At 38.6% G+C, this 17,741-nt stretch overlaps 1 protein-coding gene across 3 annotated transcripts in view; it reads left to right on the forward strand.

The window, feature by feature from the left end:
- Positions 1 to 9,490: 9,490 nt before the first annotated feature.
- DRD3 (dopamine receptor D3) overlaps positions 9,491 to 17,741 on the forward strand; it is a 50,952-nt gene continuing 42,701 nt past the window's right edge. For 2 of the 3 annotated variants that reach the window (XM_054551124.2, XM_009238514.3), the window contains exons 1-2: positions 9,491 to 9,939; positions 16,248 to 16,552. In XM_054551124.2, coding sequence (XP_054407099.1) covers positions 16,283 to 16,552 — 270 coding nt within the window. In that variant the 5' untranslated portion in view covers positions 9,491 to 9,939; positions 16,248 to 16,282. Of the gene's footprint in view, positions 9,940 to 12,547; positions 12,816 to 16,247; positions 16,553 to 17,741 lie in introns of all 3 variants that reach the window. The other variant, XM_063722643.1, reaches the window with a different exon arrangement.

A 17,741-nucleotide genomic window follows, 5' to 3' on the forward strand; every position in this document is an offset into this window, starting at 1 on the left:
TGAGGCAAGTCAGCCCCAGGATAAGATCTATAAGAGCAGAAGTGTTGAAAGGGGGCTGGGTGTGGTGGCTCACGCCTGTAATCCCAGCACTTTAGGAGGCCCAGGCGGGCGGATTACTTGAGGTCAGGAGTTCAAGGCCAACTTAGGAAACATGGTGAAACCCCATCTCTACTAAAAATACAAAAATTAGCTGGGTGTTGTGGCACACGCCTGTAGTCCCAGCCACTTGAGGGGCTAAGGCATGAGAATCGCTTGAACCTGAGCCGGAGGTTGCAGTGAGCTGAGATCTCACCATTGCACTCTAGCATGGGTGACAGAGAGAGACTCCATCTTAAAAAAAAAAAAAAAAAGGAAAACAAGAAATGTTGATCCCTAATGAATTCGTGTGAAGCCATCTACCTCTGGATTTTTTATGTGAGATAATCAACTCTTTATCATTTCATTCAATTGAGAAGGGGTTTTCTGTTATTTGCCAAAGCCCCAGCCAAAATAATAAACTTGATTCTCCAAGTGCACTTGGATACCTATATGGAGAGGGGAGATGCTCAGGTATTTGCTTCTCTTTTTCTCTTCCTAGGGCACAGGGAGCATGATTATGTTGAATTATCTAGTGTCTCATTTCATGAGTTTGGTCATAATGACTATGAGGCACAATCCATTTGCCTGAGTTACCTGCTATGGTTCTATTAAGTACCCTAATATGACTAGAACCTTATGAACATCAACACTTTTATATGGCATTGTTAAAACATAAGTAACAGTTTGAGCCAATTTGAGAGAGACTTAGGGAAAATAAGATAGACATGAGGAGAAAATGGGCATTTCCAGGGATAGTGAAGCCATTCCAGTGAAGCCGAGATTTTGAACTCCCAAGAGTTCTAGTGATATCAAATGCCCTTCTTGGATAATAATATTTGTCCCTTTTCAAACCAACTACTTTGTAATAGTCTGTCATTTTGCTTTACTCTGGGAATGACCATATTTCAATCATGGCAATGCAGTAGGATATCTGAACATCAATGACAAGATTGCAAAGGAGTTGTGGAAGCAACAAAGGCTTTATTGAATTCAAGATTATTGTCATTAACATAGGAAGTCCTACAAGTCCTGTCTGCTGGGGAGAACTGAACTTTTGAGGATTAGACAATGTAACCCACAGAAAATGGATTGCAGATGTACTTTACACATGCTGAGTATCTTGAAAAACAAGATATGAAGATAAAGCTGCTCCTTTGTGCTCTAGGGCAGAGATCAAACCATTATAAAGGCACTTACCCAAGAGAAGTACAGTGTGTGAACACACAAAACCCAACTTATGACAAAAATAATGATAGTTTATTTCTAATCTTAGAGAACATTTTTTAGACATTTGCAAAAAAAGAAAAGGAAGAAAACACACGATCTGTTCTTTGATGGAATGTTGTCAACTATGAAAAAGTTAAAGTGCCTCTACTACTCCTCCATCTTATTCCCCGTGATACATGTCCCTAAATGCCTAGAATAAAACAGTTGAAACATGTCTCATCCAGTCTAGAGTCTCCAGGCAACTTTTGAGCCTCTAGATCTTCACTTTCTCAGACATTTCTACTTCCATCATAATAACACTTCCACATCTCTCTCATCTTCCATCTTCTATACACACAGTTCTCTGATTTCCAGGGGGAGAAATAAAAGCCAATGGAAAAAAGGTGATGATTTCAGAAATAAGGTGGAGTAGGAAGCACCAGGAATCTGTTTCCCCAGCTAGACATAATTGCACTGGCAGAGTCTGCCTGACGTAATTATTTTGGAACTCTGGAATCTATTGAAAGCTTGCAACTTCCAGGAGAAGGCTTGGATGGTAAATTCAGTTTATTTTGGTCATATCAGCTCTTAGCATAATAGCAATTACCCATTCTCCACTTCCAGCAATGTGGCATACAGCTATGTCTGAATTCTTGGAGCAGCTTGCAGGAGCCAGAGTGGGCAAAAAGAACCTTGTCCTCCAAATAGAGGGGAACTATGGTCTGATTATTGATAGCTCCTTCTGATCACAGAGATTCAGACAAAGGAGTATGCTACCACGGTTTTTGCACCTCCCCAACTGTTATAAGCCCCTCCCTGTCTGGCTGTAGTAACTTCAAGAAGATTTAGAGCCAGGTGCAGTGGCTCATGCTTGTAATCCCAACACTTTGGGAGGCCAAGGTGGGCAGATCACCTGAGGTCAGGAGTTCAAGACCAGCCTCACCAACATGGAGAAACCCTGTCTCTACTAAAAATACAAAATTAATTGGGCATGGTGGCACATGCCTGTAATCCCAGCTGAGATTGGGAAGCTGAGACAGGAGAATTGCTTCCATTTTTTAAAAATCTACCTTTATTTTTCTATTTCCCCCTTTTGGAAGTCGGACATTAAAGACTAGGACATTAAAAAACAACACATATACAGGGAAAATTAGAAAGTGACTGCACTTACCTAGGGAAAGGTACAGGTTTAGAAAAGAAACCTTAAATTTGCACATCAGGCTGATCCTTGACACAGAAACAGCACATAACATTTTTTAAAAGTAGTAAACAAAACACTAACAAAAAAATATGCAAGCCCTGGAGAAGAAGGAGAATCTGATTTACAGAGTTACCACATTATTAACTTCAAATGTCTGTTTTTCAACAAAAAATTACAAGACACCAGCCTGGGCAACATTGTGAGACTCCACCTCTATAAATAAATAAATAAAATAACATTTTCCAGCATGGTAGCTTGTAGTCCTGGCTACTCAGGAGGCTGAGGGAGGAAGATTGCTTGAGCCCAGGAGTTTGAGGTTACATTGAGCTATGATCATGCCACTGCACACTAGCCTGGGTGACAGACCAAGCCCTTGTCTTTAAAAACAAAATAAAGTTACAAGGCACATGAAGAAACAGAAAAGTATGGCACATTCAAATTTTTTTTAATTAATCAACCAAAACTATTCCTGAAAGAGTCTCAGTGGCAGATCTACTAGACAAAGACTTTAAAACACCTAACTTAAAGTCTCAAAGAACTAAAAGAAGATGTGGGAAAAGTCAAGAAAACAACCTATGAATAAAATGGAAATATTAGTGAAGAGATAGAAACACTAAAAAGAACCAAAAAGATATTCTGAAGCTGAAAATATAATAACTAAAATTTTAAACTTCACTAGACAGATTTAAAGGCAGATTTAAGCAGACAAGAAAGAATCAGCAAACTTGCACATACAATGAAAATTATCAGTCTGAGGAATAAAAAGAAAAGCGATTGAAGAAAAGTGAACAGAGCCTAAAAGACATATGGGACACCATCAAGTGAACCAACTAATACACTGTAACAGCACCAGAAAGAGAAGGGCTAGATAAAGGGTAAGAATATTTGATGAAATAATGGCTGAAAAGTTTCTAAATCTGATGAAAGACATAAATATAAACATCCAAGAAGCACAATGAACTTCAAGATGAACCCACACCAAGACTCATTATAATCAAACTTCTGAAACATAAGGACAGAGAATTATGAAAGCAGCAAAAAAAGAAGTGATTCATCATACACGAGGGATCTTTGGTAAGAACATTAACAAATTTCTCATGAGAAACTTTGGCCCATCAGGCAGTGGGACAATGTATTCAAAATGCTAAAAGAAAAAAATACCTGTCAACCAAGAATTTTATATCAGTACAATTGTCCTTCAAAAGTGAAGGAGTTCAGGTGCAGTGGCTCACACATATAATCCCAACATTTTGGGAGGCCAGGGTGGGCAGATCACTTGAATTCAGGAGTTCGAGACCAGCCTGGCCAACATGGCGATACACTGTCTTTACTAAAAATGCAAAAAATTAGCCAGATATGGTGGCACGCACCTGTAGTCCCAGCTACTTGGGGGACTGAAGCAGGAAAAGAAGGAGAACATAAGACGTTGCCAGATAAACAAAACTGAGGAGCTCATTACCACATTACCACTAGACCTTCCCTGCAATAAATATTCAAGGGAGTCCTGCAAGGCGAAATGAAAGGACATTAGACAGTAACTTGAAGCTGTATGAAGAAACAAAGAGCTCAATAAATGCAAGGATCTTTATAAAAGCTAGCAGTATTTTGCTATCTACATAATTTAAGAGACTAATACATTTAAAAGAAAACAATCATTAGTCTAAAAGCTAACATTGTTGTAACTTTGGTTTGTGGCTCCATGTTTTGTTTTTTATATAATTTAAGAGATTAATGCATTTAAAATAATTATTAGTTTATTTTTGGGGTCACACAATATACAAAGGTATAATTTTATGACATCAACAACCAAAAAGATGAAGAAAGAATAGTAGAGGACCAGATATTTTATGTTATTGAAGTTAGACTGGTATAAACTCCAGTTAGAGTATTATAACTTTAGGATGTTAAATGTAATCTCCATTGCAACCAAAAAGAAATAGTTAAGGAATATAAACAAAAGGAAATAAGAAAGGAGTTTAAACATTTCACCACAAAACATCAACTAAACACACACAAAAAAGAGTCACGCAGAGTGAGATGTGGGAAAGCTATAAGGCATATAGAAAACAAATAGCAAACAACAGAAGCAAGTCCTTATTTATCAGTAATTTCTTTAAATGTAAATGGATTAAACTACCCAATCAAAAAACAGAGATCAGCAGAATGGATAAAAAATACATGATTGCTGGATATACTGTCTACAAGAAACTAACTTTAGATCCAAAGACACACAAAAAATAATAAAAATAAAAATAATAAAAAAGAAAAAAGAAAACAAAGGTACAATAGGTTGAAAGTGAAAAGATGGAGAAGGATATTTCATGCAAATAGTAACCAAAAGAGAGCAGGAATGGCTAGACAAATATCAAACAAAAATGAATTTAAGTCAAAAAATTATTAAATAAAAAACGGTATTATATATTAATAAAATATTTAATACAACAATAAAATAGAGCAATTTTAAACATTAACATGCCTCATAACAGACGATCAAAATACATGAAGCAAAAACTTGTAGAATTAAAGAGAAAAATACACAATTCTACATTAATAGTTGGAAACTTTAACATTCCACCTTCAATCACAGATAGAACCACCACACAGAAAATAAGTAAGAAAATAGAGGATATAAACAACACAATAAACCCGCTAGACCTAAAAGACATATACAGAACACTCTACCCAACAACAATAATATGCACATTCTTTTCAAGTGCACATGGGACATTTTCCAGGATGGGCCATATGTTAGGCCACAAATTGTGTCTCAATAGATTTTAAAAGACAAATATCATACAAAGTCTTCCCTGATCACAATGGGAGGAAATTAGAAATCAATAACAGAGTAAAACTGGAAAATTCACATATTTGTAGAAATTAAACAACACACTTTTAAACAATCAGTGGATCAAAGAATAAATTACAATGGAGACATAATGCTCTCGAGGATGTGGAGAAATTGGAACACTCATGCACTATTGATGGGAATGTAAAATGATACAGCTGCTGTGGAAAGCAATATGGTAGTACCTCAAAAAATTAGAAACAGAATTACCATATGAACCAGCAATTCCATTTCTGGATATATATCCAAAAGAGCTGAAAACAGGATCTCAAAGAGATATCTGAACACCTATGTTCATAGCAGTGTTATGCACAAGAGCTAAAATGTGAAAGTAATTTAAGTGTCATCCATAGATGAACAGAAAAGCAAAATGTGGTACAATTGAATATTATTCAACCTTGAAAAGAAAGAAAATTCTGACATATACTTCAATATCAATGAACTTTGAGAACATTATGCTAAGTGAAATAAGCCAGTGTGAACCAGTCTGAAAAAGACAAATGCAGTAGGATTCCACTTATATGAGGTACTTAGAGAATCGCTTGAACCTGGTAGGCTGAGGTTGCAGGGAGCCGAGATCGCACCACTGCACTCCGGCCTGGGCGACAGAGGGAGACTCTGTCTCAAAAAAGAAAAAGAAAAAATTAGACGATGATGGAGGGTAGTAAAAAACACGAAGAAAATAGGTTGAAAAGTTAAAATAGAAGTAGAAAAGGGAGGTAAAATGCAAGTACACAGAAGGGTAGATGCAGATATAAAAAACCAATGTCATTTACTTATTTCCTTCCCCACTATTACTCTGCTACCTATAATGAGTGATTTGGTACAAATCTGATTAATTGAGAAGCCTCCTTCTGTTATTTCCTGCCATTCTCTTGTAGAAAGGAAGAAAGTGGTGCTCAGTATTAGATAACAAATGAGTTGAACTATTTTTCTTTCAAGAACGTATTACAGCAGCAGAATGAATTCAAACATAAAACCTAAGACTTGCTCAGATGGTTCTCATCTATCACCAGATCTCATTGGAGAGGAACAGGGGCTAAGGTTGAGAAGAAATAACCATACTACTGGACCACTCACTGCATTTGCCAACTTTCATTTACACTTTTACAACTTGAGGTCTGATTCCAGTGAAAAACATACTGAGAGGCTCTTTTTCAGACCAGATCAGTATCCACGCAGTTTAAGATCATCATGATAATCAAATCTTCCAGTTCACAGTAAGGAATGCTAGTTATAATAAGACATGGAAACAAAATGTTCCTCTATTCATATAGGTCCTGCAAATTGCCTCCCCATAATGTTTCATTTAGTCTCCATACTGTCCTAGTGAGTGGGAACTCAGTGGGGGTTTAAAGTGGTATACTCAATGGTTGGTGCTCAAGGCAAGGTTTCTTCTATCATCCCCTGGAACAGCATTTCAAAGACAAGAAGAGAATATTCCCACCACAAATTTCACATCAATTTCCTTTCAAACAAAATCACTGAGTAACCTTATGTATCAGAAGCCCACTGTCTCTCTTCTCTTGCTCTAAACTTCCCACTTCAAGTTCAAAACATAAAGACTTTCCCTGATGAAGGGCCATTGGCTAGTACATGAGAATGTTCCAGCCATGCTATTGAGATGGAGTTTCTGGAAGGAAGATGAAAAAAATGATCTATATTTTTCTTGATTTCTGCCCAGGCATATGTGTTCTGTAGGCATCCTGGAGTTCTTCCCAGAAGGCATATCTCAATGCCAATCATGAATAAGGGTTCCATTTACTTAAAAGAATAAAATTGTTTGGTGTTGCATGAATGGGAAGTGCCAGATAAAAGGAGCAATTGCTAATCTTCACCTATAGTAAAGTCCAGAGAGAAAGGATCACCTCATTTACCCTGCTTCTCTTCTATTTCCACACCAATCCCTCCCCATTCACCATGGGGGTCAAGGAGTCTACCAGAGAGAGCTAAGTCGGAACAGAGTTGACTGCCTAGATGTGCGATTTTAGGCATGTCAGTTAATTTTCCTGTCTCTTGTTCCTACATAGAATTAGAGTCTATATCCCTCTTTATCTTCCTTTTAATTTTGCCAGAGAAAGGCACTAAAAACATACTGAGGGATATCTTGCCAGCATTTACAACTGCCCTTGAAGAGAGGATATGTGTTCTCAACACAGAAAGTCTAGAAATAGGATTCTTCCTACTACATTCACGCATTATCAAGATAGCATTATCATTAGGCACAATATCTTCAAATGTTAAAGAAAATAAACATAGGATACTGAAACTTGAAAACCATGTTGCTGAAAATGAGTGATATGAGGTTCTTAACTCCTTAGAAGGCCTTTGCTTCATTCTGCTCACACACCAGCCTGACATTACTCCCTGCTTTTATATGTCAGACAAGCCAAGTTTTAGCAGTGCATATTCTCTTGATCCCCTTATCCAAGGGAAGAAAAGCCTTGGAGTTCACATTCAACCCAGGAGTTCTAGTCTTAGGGCATGTTCAATATAGTTATGTCATATAACTAATACATTTATGCTCAATAAGTTATGGGCAACCTTGGATATGGAACCTAACCTCTCTAAGCCTCTGTATTAGTTTGCTAGGGATGCCATAACAAAATTCCACAGGCTAGGTGAATTAAACAAGAGAAATTTATTTTTGCACAGTTTTGAAGGGTAGAAGTCCAAAATCAACAGGGTGGCAGATTTGGTTTCTCCTGCAAGACCACCTCTCCTTGGCTTGCAGACAGATGCCATCTTCCTGTGTCCTTTCCTCTGTGTGCACATTTCTGGTGTCTCTTCTTTTTCTTATAAGGAAACCAGTCATATTGGATTAGGGCATACCCTCCAGGCCCCATTTTAACTTAATTCACACTTCAAAGAACTTACATCCAAATACAGTCATGTTCTAAGGTTAGGGCTTCAACACATGAATTTTGGAATGACATAATTTAGTCCATAACAGCCTCTATAAAAGTGGCATCATGAAGATTGATGTAACACACAAACAAGAATATAATTTACAGAATGATTTCTAAATCATCTAAATGATTTCTAAATATAATTATATACAAATGTATTATTAATATTATTATTATTGTCATAATTATTATTATTCTCTCTGACATATTATCAGTCTTCTGGGAAGTTTAAATTTTCTACCTTTGGAAGACTATACCATAGTGGTTAAGAGAATTAGGATGTTTAGATCCAAATCCTGGGTCAGCCACTTGTTAGCTGTGTGACTTTCAGACATTATACTAACCTCTGTAAGCTTTGATTTTCCTATCCATAAATTAAGGATGGTAAAAAGTAGTACCTGCCTTGTAGGGTTGCTGAAAGGATTAAAAGGAGCAATGCATTAAAATGACTGGCTAAAAGTACATGCTCAATAAATAATGATTGTTATCAATAGCAGTATTTAGACCTTGTTGATGCTGCTGCCTTCTTTCTCAGCCAGCAGAGGTCTCCATCATAGTCAAACAAGAACTAGCTTCCCCATGACTGCACTGCAGTTGCCAAGCACACCCACTGTTGGCAGAGAAAACAGCCGAAGAATTACCGCACTGCCTAAACAGAGGAGAAAAAAAAGAGAGAGAGAACAGGAAATGGTTAGGATTCCACAGTAAAATGTAAGATGAACAGGTGACCATAAGTTAGGATTGTTTATGTTCTACTACTGACTTTCACTGATATTGTCCTTGGTTCCATCTCACTTTAGCTTGTTCTAAACCAGTTTTTAAAAAGATATATATGTATATATCACAGAGAAGCAGTAAGAATGAATTGGCAAATATTTGTGAAGTCCTCTGAAAACAAGAAGTGCTGCTAAGAAAACATTTAACATTTCTTACAGTATTAAGCTTATTTCATCTTTATTGCCAGTTATATGCCATGCCTCAGTTTTGCTACCTTTGTAATACGTTTCCTTTAACCTTCTTTTCCCAGACAGGCTTACACCTCCAAGTTCAATTATCCTGTCAATTGTGTTTTAAATTGTACTGATTTCCATTAACCAATTGTGGTATCAATTTGATGATCTGTTCCTTCTTCTGAACTAATCATCTTTACACCCACCAAAATCTGGAAAGGCAATTAAACTGAGGAAGGTGAGAGTTATTCAAGAGAAATTAAAGCATAAAGGTAAAAGCAGTGGAAAAACTAAGATTAAAAAGAGCACTGAGGAGAAAATATACATGTACTAAAAAGCACAGTACCCGAGCAGATAGAGACAAAGAGGAAAAGAGGAGAGCGAGGTAGAAAACGGATCCTGCTTATGCCTACTCCATCTCTCTTTCAGCACCAAGGACAGAACCTCTGAGCAGCTGACCCAAGCAATGCTCAGTTTAGGGTCCCTCCCAAATCCTCTACAGAAAATGGATACATTCGAAAGCAGCTATGAAACATGCACTAAGGTCTAATAGGGAAGCTGGAAAAGCAGCACTCAAGTAATTTCACCTTAGAGGCAAAAATGGGTGATTTCTTTCTGTTCATTTCATAGTTTCTGAGTCCTGAGACAGGCAAAGTTTGCTTTGCTTGGGTATGTCTGCTGTCAGTAAATGGCTGCAGGAGCCGAAGTGGTAAACTCCTCAGTCTCCAGAAATCAGAAGAAAATTTTAGGGTAAGTAATTTTTCTTTTCGTTTCTAATTTAGTACATAGTATTTTCCTCAAGGTTATTTAATCAGCTTGGGGTTCTGTGGATCTCTAAAATTATGCATTAAAACTCAATACCCACTCTTATTTAAAAACCAAAGCCCTGAAGAAATGGTTTTCTTTTTCTTCTAAGTGGTTGGACAGCAGAAACCTTTTATATTCCTTTTTCTTTTATTTTTTTTCCCCAAAATTGTATCCTTGTGGTCTCTAGAAGCTGTATCAAGGAAAAATTAAAAGACAGAAAACAAAAAGCTGTTATTATTTCTAGGATTTGTATGGAAGTTGACTGTATTCCTCTTAAGGATTTTACTTCATTGTAAGGGTCTGTTATTTTAAACTCCTCAATTCAGCACCCTGGCAATTCAGAGCTGAAGGTTTGGAGAGGCACTATTTTCAATGGTCTATTTAAAGTCAGGCTGTTTCTAAGTCAGAATCCAATTATTCCCAGCAGAGATACGTAGTACTTGAGATGATGATTGTGTATGTTTCCTTTGATGATGGTATATGATTTTTAGGGTATTGTTGTTATTTAATTGTGAGACTTCCATTACTTGCTGTAGCTTACTGGGGCAACAGAAGTCATTGCAATTAGGTATTTGTTCCAGTTCATGCATTTAGTTTAATTGAATACCATCAAAATGCATGCATGAATAATAACGCAACAGCAAAGTGAAACTTGGATTCTAAACTCATTGTGCATGACTATTTCGCTTTATAGGTGAAGCCTTTTGCTTACTGATACTAAAAGGTCTGTAAAATATCTGTCCTTAGGTAAGAGTGAAGAACCACCGCTTGACATGGCATTGGGATCTCTTATAGTCAAGGAGAAGTAGAGACAATGTGAGAAAGATTCTTACTCGGGCACTCATTTATTTGTAGTTGAATATTTTCAAGGGTCTGTATGGCTAGCAGTGAGCAAGGGTATTGAGTCAGGAAAATACTGACAGTATCCAAATGTGTGCCTAATATTAAAGCATCCATACAGAAGCCTGTTTATTATGGAATATACATTAAAGCAAATACTGAACAGTTTCTACTCAATATCAGATTCAATTTCTAATGCATTGAAGTTTGTCATCAATTAATATTTGCTTATTGATTGATTTATTTGCTGAGTTCCCCATTTTATCCTGATTAGAATGGTAGGATGCTCAGTCTTTAGAGGTTGTGATGGAAAGTGAGTATGCTCTGCTTTACTAGTCAGGTTTAATGAGGGGAAAAAACTGTTATCTTAGCTATTCAGTAACCAGCAATAGTTTTTCTCTGTACATTTATACATAAATATGCTATGTATTGCAATCCATTTGTGAATCTTTTTTAGGAAAATAGGCAGCAATTTGCAAGAAGAAAGTAGCATAGAAATGCTAAAGACTATCTCTAATAATAATAACAATGTAACTCCCACTGGCTCTGTGAGCAGTGTGCACCTGCATTACTCCACCAAGCCTAGTCAGATGATGTGCATAAGATACTCTGAACAAGTGAGATTTTAAAATTAGTACCCATTTCACATTTGTCTGCCTCACCCCAAAAAGTGGCATAGTTAAGTGGCATAGTTAAGAACATGAGCTCTGGAATCAGACAAATCTTGGGTTGAATCAACTCCATCATTTACTGGTTTGTGATCTCAGCAAGATATTTAACCTCTCTGTGACTCACCTTTTTTATCTAGAAAACTTGATATGATAATAGTGCTTACCTTCTTCATCAGGTTGTTGTGAGGTTGAATGATGATAATGCTTATAAATTTTAGCTATAATTATTAATTTTATCAGGCAATATAGCAAGTCCGAATTATAGCCCAGACCAGAAAAGCTCTGGCGACTGGTGGTCAGGAGTTGTCTGAGTAAAAGATTAGATGTAGCAACAGCCAGAGATCTGTGAAATGAGTGAAGATGTGGTCATGGAACCCTGTTACTGAAGTGTTTTGTTCTGGGTTGAGTAAAATCCATCTCAACTCGGGAATGACAGTTTTGTGGGGTGTTTTTTTTTTCTTTGAGACAGGATCTTGCTCTGTCATCCAGGCTGGAGTGCAGTGGCACAATTATAGCTCACTGCAGCCTCTAACTCCTGGACTCAAGCAATCTTCCTGCCTCAGCCTTTCGAGTAGCTGGGAATACAGGCACATGGCATCACACGCAGCTAATTTTTCTTTTATTTTATTTTTGCAAAGATGGAGTCTCACTATGTTACCCAGGCTGGTCTCAAACTCCTGGCCTCAAGTGATCCTTCCATCTCAGCCTCCCAAAGTGCTGGGATTACAGGAACGAGCCCCCAAGCAGGGCTGGGAATGACTAACATCAACTTCCATGCCCAGCATAGACACATTAGATAATTGTGAGTTTGGGATTTAAGAATGCCTGAGATAAAGCTTGATTCAAATCAGCCCCTTACACATTGTGTAATCTTGAGAGAGTAATTGAATCTCTCACAGTTTCTTAAATCCATAAAAGAAATCGGTCATTATCCACCTTTAGGGGTGCTATAAGTATTAAAATGCATGTAAAGTACTCATACCTGCCACACAGTAGTAGCCCAGATGTAGTTGTCTTCATCTTCATTTGTTTTCTTACAGAAAGAGAACAAATAATTAAAACTCTGCAAGTCTTAATGAGGTGCTAAGGAGGAACCCCACGAATGTTTCAGGCAGACTGTTATTCAGCACTGAGGGACTGAACATCAGCAAAGCAGGACAAATGTCATAACTGATGGGGACCTGACCACTCTTTGTTCCCCTACCTTTTTAAATAGGTTATGCACTCACTCAAAGAGATGCCAGAACAAACTATAAAGACCAAGATAAATCAATACTTTGTAAGGCATTTAAAAGCTCATTGAAATGTGTAAGTAGTGTTATATGTAATGAATCTTAAAAGACTGAAGCCAAGAGTAATCTTCTATTTCTCTGCCTTCTCTATTCTTTTACCTCCTATCCACTTTTAACTCCTAACACTGTTTGTTGAGGTCACCATGAATGTCATCATTTCCAAGTTCACTAGATACTTTACAATTGTAGCTTATTTAACTCTTCACCTATTCCCACTTTCCTCTTAACAATAAAAGCAACTATATTTCTAGTGCTATGTGCCAGACATTATGCTAGAGTGATGATTCTTCATGGGGAGAGCAATTTGCACCCCCGCTTCAGGATATCTGTCAACAGCTAGAAGCATTTTTTATTGTCCCAACTTGTGGGGAGGGGTATGCTACTGGCATCTAGTGGGTATATGTAAAGGATGCTGTTAAACACCCCAAAATGCACAGGACAACCTCCTCAACAAAGAATTATTCAGCCCATATTGTCAGTAGTGCCAAACTTCATTTATATAATCTCATTTAGTCTTCATAATAACCTTATGGAGTGGATATGACTATCTCTATTTTGCTGTTGAGGAAACCAGCCTATCATTGTAAATTACTTAGAGAGTGATTGAGTTAATGAATTCTCTAGGCTCTTTGCTTCTTCCTACCTGAGACCCGTTTCCTATCTCTTAGCATGTCTAACAGAGGGGAAAAGAAAGAAGAAAGCCCAGCTCAGTTCTGTGTTATATAAGCAACTCTGGTTTGAAAAAAAAAAAATCTAAGCAGGGAGGAAGTTGAAACAATTAGCTGAGAGATAGAGAGTAATCTAGCATCTCACTCATCTTTGCTTTCATCTCCCACATCCACAACTCATCAGAAACTACCTGAACAATCACGGTTTAACCCACCTGCTGCTATAAAGGATCTAAGATCAGATGTGGAAAAAATAAATAAGAAATCAGAAATCCATGCAACTGTGATTCCAACATCAGGCTCAGAATTGATTTTCAGAGTTGAGGGTTTCCCTTCGTATAATTAGCCACTGGCATTCAGCTATACTATTTTTAGGTAGCTGTCAAACCTCTTGGCAGAGTAAAAAGTCCGGCAAAAGGGTAACAAGTATCTTAAGGTTTTATGCCTCCCTCTTACGTGGCAGGTGAGAGGAGGCTAAGACATTATTCACCAATTGCAGACCCCAGAAAAGAGGGATTCTGGCCACTGTGTTCCAAAGTGGCCCAGTTGTGAAAGGGAAGACATTTGGGCCTGAGCCTGCCTTAAAAGTGGAAATATCCTTGAACAATCAGAAAGCATTGTATTTTTCCAAAAGCTCTTGGCAGCAGCGGTGCTATCTCCAGGGTAGCGGCTGCCCTCCTCTGAATAATGAGAAAATTATAATTATTATCAAGAATTATTATTATGTTTTAAAATACATTGAGTGCAAACAGTGTGCCAAGATAAAGGACAATTTTTTTAAACAATTCTCTAAATTTATGCCAAGTTTGTCACCCTTTCCCAATTATTTGTTCATTTTAACTCTTCACATTTCAGGCTGAAACACTTCAAAGTGAGGTACAAAATGACCGCCATGATTAGGCCAGTCTCCTAATCAAGGGAGAGCTACAGATACCTGGCTTGAGGGCAAATTCTGGCCACCAAACCAGCCTCTTCTTTTGCCAGGGCCTGAAGAGAGAGTTCCCATAAAGGTCCATATGTACCATGTTTAAATATTTTAAAGTTGTAACCAACAAACCATTGAGTAAAATGTTTCATCTTCCCACCTTGACAAATGCACCTTCGTAAAAACATGGAAGGCCAAGTTTGAATTTAAGATTCCTGGACCCTTCAAAATTCCATACAAAATGTGACCATACAGGAGAAGCTGGGCCCCCACTCCTAATCTGCCTCAGGGACCCTGGCCTCTTCTCTCCCAACCTCAGGCTACATAGAATCTATTTGTCTGAGCTCTAACTGAAAGCCACCACTTGGCCCCAGGAACCCTACACATTTATGGCATAGTCTCCCCTCAGAGTGACAGATTTAGAATTAGGCCCATGATGTCTTGGAAACAGGCTCTGAGCAGTTGGGTAGAGAATTCTCTGAGTGTGGTCTTAATAGAGCTTCTCCTTGGCACTGTGGGAGGTTACAACATCATCCTGTAGGGGCCAGAGGCATAACCAGTAGAGGGTGCCTTAGTCCTTTTGGGCTGCTATCACAAAATACCATAAACTGAGTAGCTTATAAACAACAGATATTTATTTTTCATAGTTCTGAAGTCTGGGAAGTCCAAGATCAAGGCACCAGAAGATTCAGCGTCTGGTGAGGGCCTGCTTTCTGGTTCATAGATGGCTGTATTTTCACTATGTCCTCCCAGAGTGAAAGAGATTAGCTAGCTCTCTAGGTCTCTTTTATAAAAGCACTAATCTTATTCATGAGGGCTCTGTCCTCATAACCCAATCACCTCTTAAAGACCCCCACCTCCTAATACCATCATATTGGGAATTAGGATTTCTACATATTAATTTAAGGAGATACAAACACTTAGACCATAGCAGAAGACCAGAGTGGGCTCCTCTATAGCACAGAGCTTGGGGCAACAGTCACTTTTGCTTGGGTTTCAGGGTTACACCCTAAGTCTCAGGCCTTATGTCTTTCCCTAGCCTTCCAGAACTGTGAGAGAATAAATTTCTGCTCTTTATAAATTAACCAGAATCAGGTGTTCTGTTATAGCAACCCAAAATGGACTAAGATAGATGGGTTTCATTATTCCCACGTGTTACCTGGGAAGAATCTGGAGCTCAGAGAGGTAAAGTAATATGCATAAGGTCCCAGAGTTAGGAAGCAGCAGAGCTGGGATTGTAATCCTGCAACAGCTTCCCGTCTCACTCAGAGTCCAAGCATGGTACTTTCAATAGCCCTGCACAATCTCTCTATCTCACACCCTCCTATCCTACTCCTGCCTCACTTGGCTCCAGCCTCACCAGACTCCCTCCTATGACTTCTATGTGCTAGCCCTTCCTGCTGGCACCTGCTGTTCTCACTGCTCAGACTGCTATCCCATCTGATAACTGCATGGTCTGCTTCCTGATCTCCTCCAGATCTCGACTCAGTTGCTGATTTCTCCATGAGGAGTTCCTGGTTATACTCAGATACTCACTCACATACACACAATCTTCACCCATTACTTACCTGCCTCTCTGATTTGTCTCCAATATACATATCATTATTGAACACACCACATCTTTTATTTATCTTGTTTATTATCTGTCTTCTCCTCTAGAATGGGAGCTTCAAAGGGGAGGAATCAAGATTTTATCTGTTTTGTCCATTGCTGTATCTCCAACTCTCACAATAGTGCCTACTATATAGAAAATGCTCAATAAATATTTGTTGATGCAATAAATAAAAAAATGTAACTAAGCAACCAAGCCCCAACAAGTCTGATTTTATTAATATTGTTTTCTGTCTTCTCACAGGAAGCCCCTTGGCATCACGCACCTCCCTCTGGGCTATGGCACCTCTGAGCCAGCTGAGTGGCCACCTGAACTACACCTGTGGGGCGGAGAACTCCACAGGTGCCAACCAGGCCCGCCCACATGCCTACTATGCCCTCTCCTACTGCGCGCTCATCCTGGCCATCGTCTTCGGCAATGGCCTGGTGTGCATGGCTGTGCTGAAAGAGCGGACTCTGCAGACTACCACCAACTACTTAGTAGTGAGCCTGGCTGTGGCAGACTTGCTGGTGGCCACCTTGGTGATGCCCTGGGTGGTATACCTAGAGGTGAGTAGACTTCAGGCGCATGTTCTCTCTATGACTGTGCTAGTATTTGTCTTCCCTGAGTTCTGGCCTTCGGGACTCAAAAGACTCCCCAAACAGTCAGGAACTGAGGAAGGAAGGAGAGCTCTCATTCTCCCTGTAATGAGAGAGTTAAAGCTCTGGAAAACAGCCACCATCCTGTCCCTCATCCACATCAGAACCAAGGAGCTGAGAATGATTCTGTTCATGGGTCTCCAGTGTTCAGGTGACTGGATTTGAGTGATTGGACTCTTCCTAATATGGCCTAGAGTTTATTCTCTGTGCCAGACATGTCTCAATGACATGGTGGGCTGGGTGAGGCAGTCCAGAAGGCCTCTTCACCAGTGCTCAATGTATATGAGGGTGAGGGTGTCCAGGAGGGACGTGAGGCCAGGAGGAAAAAAGGAATTATAGAAAAAAAAATTAGTGAATGTAGGGAAAGATAGAAAGAATGACCAGCAAACAGATCAGACTTCTTTCGATGGCTCAGTCCCTCTTTGCTCTTTCCTCCTGGGTACCAGCTCTCCATAGACTCTGCTACCAAAGGAACAGACAAAACCCTCAAGTGTATATTTTCCATGTGTCCATGAATAGTACAGAGCCTTTGCCAGACAGATAGTGCAGCAGATCCTGGTGAATTCTTTTGGGGAGAAACATTTATTAAATTTGAAAGTATTTTCAATTGGGAGTGCAAAACAGAGCCAAGGGGTAGTCAAGACAAAACACTCATTTGCTAACAAGGAAATCAGGGTGATCATATCTGTTCAAGAAACAGATGTTCTTACCAGGAAAACATGCAATTACTTAAGATATGTTTTTTTTAAAAAACCTGAGTATACTATTAATATTTCTCCTCTGCACTGTGTGTCATTTTAAAGAGGTATCCAATGAAGGATCAAAATGATGCTATGATTAAGAGAAATTAAGATTCATCAAATTAATATCTCAGTTAATATTGATAGTAAAAGTGACAGTTAATTAAGTATGACATATCACGGGAGAGTAAAAACCTTGTACATAGACTGCCTGTGCTAATACCTTTGTTAAAGAATGGCTGGGAACTAAAATTAGACTTATGATCTCAAGGGGGAGACATAAAGAGAGAAAAAAAGAAAATAGAGAAATAAAAGGAAAAGAAGAAAAACAACTAGGCTGGGTAGATCTAAAGGCTAAG

The sequence above is a fragment of the Pongo abelii genome, chromosome 2, assembly GCF_028885655.2.
Source record: "Pongo abelii isolate AG06213 chromosome 2, NHGRI_mPonAbe1-v2.0_pri, whole genome shotgun sequence".
In the NCBI taxonomy this organism is placed as follows: Eukaryota; Metazoa; Chordata; class Mammalia; order Primates; family Hominidae; genus Pongo; species Pongo abelii.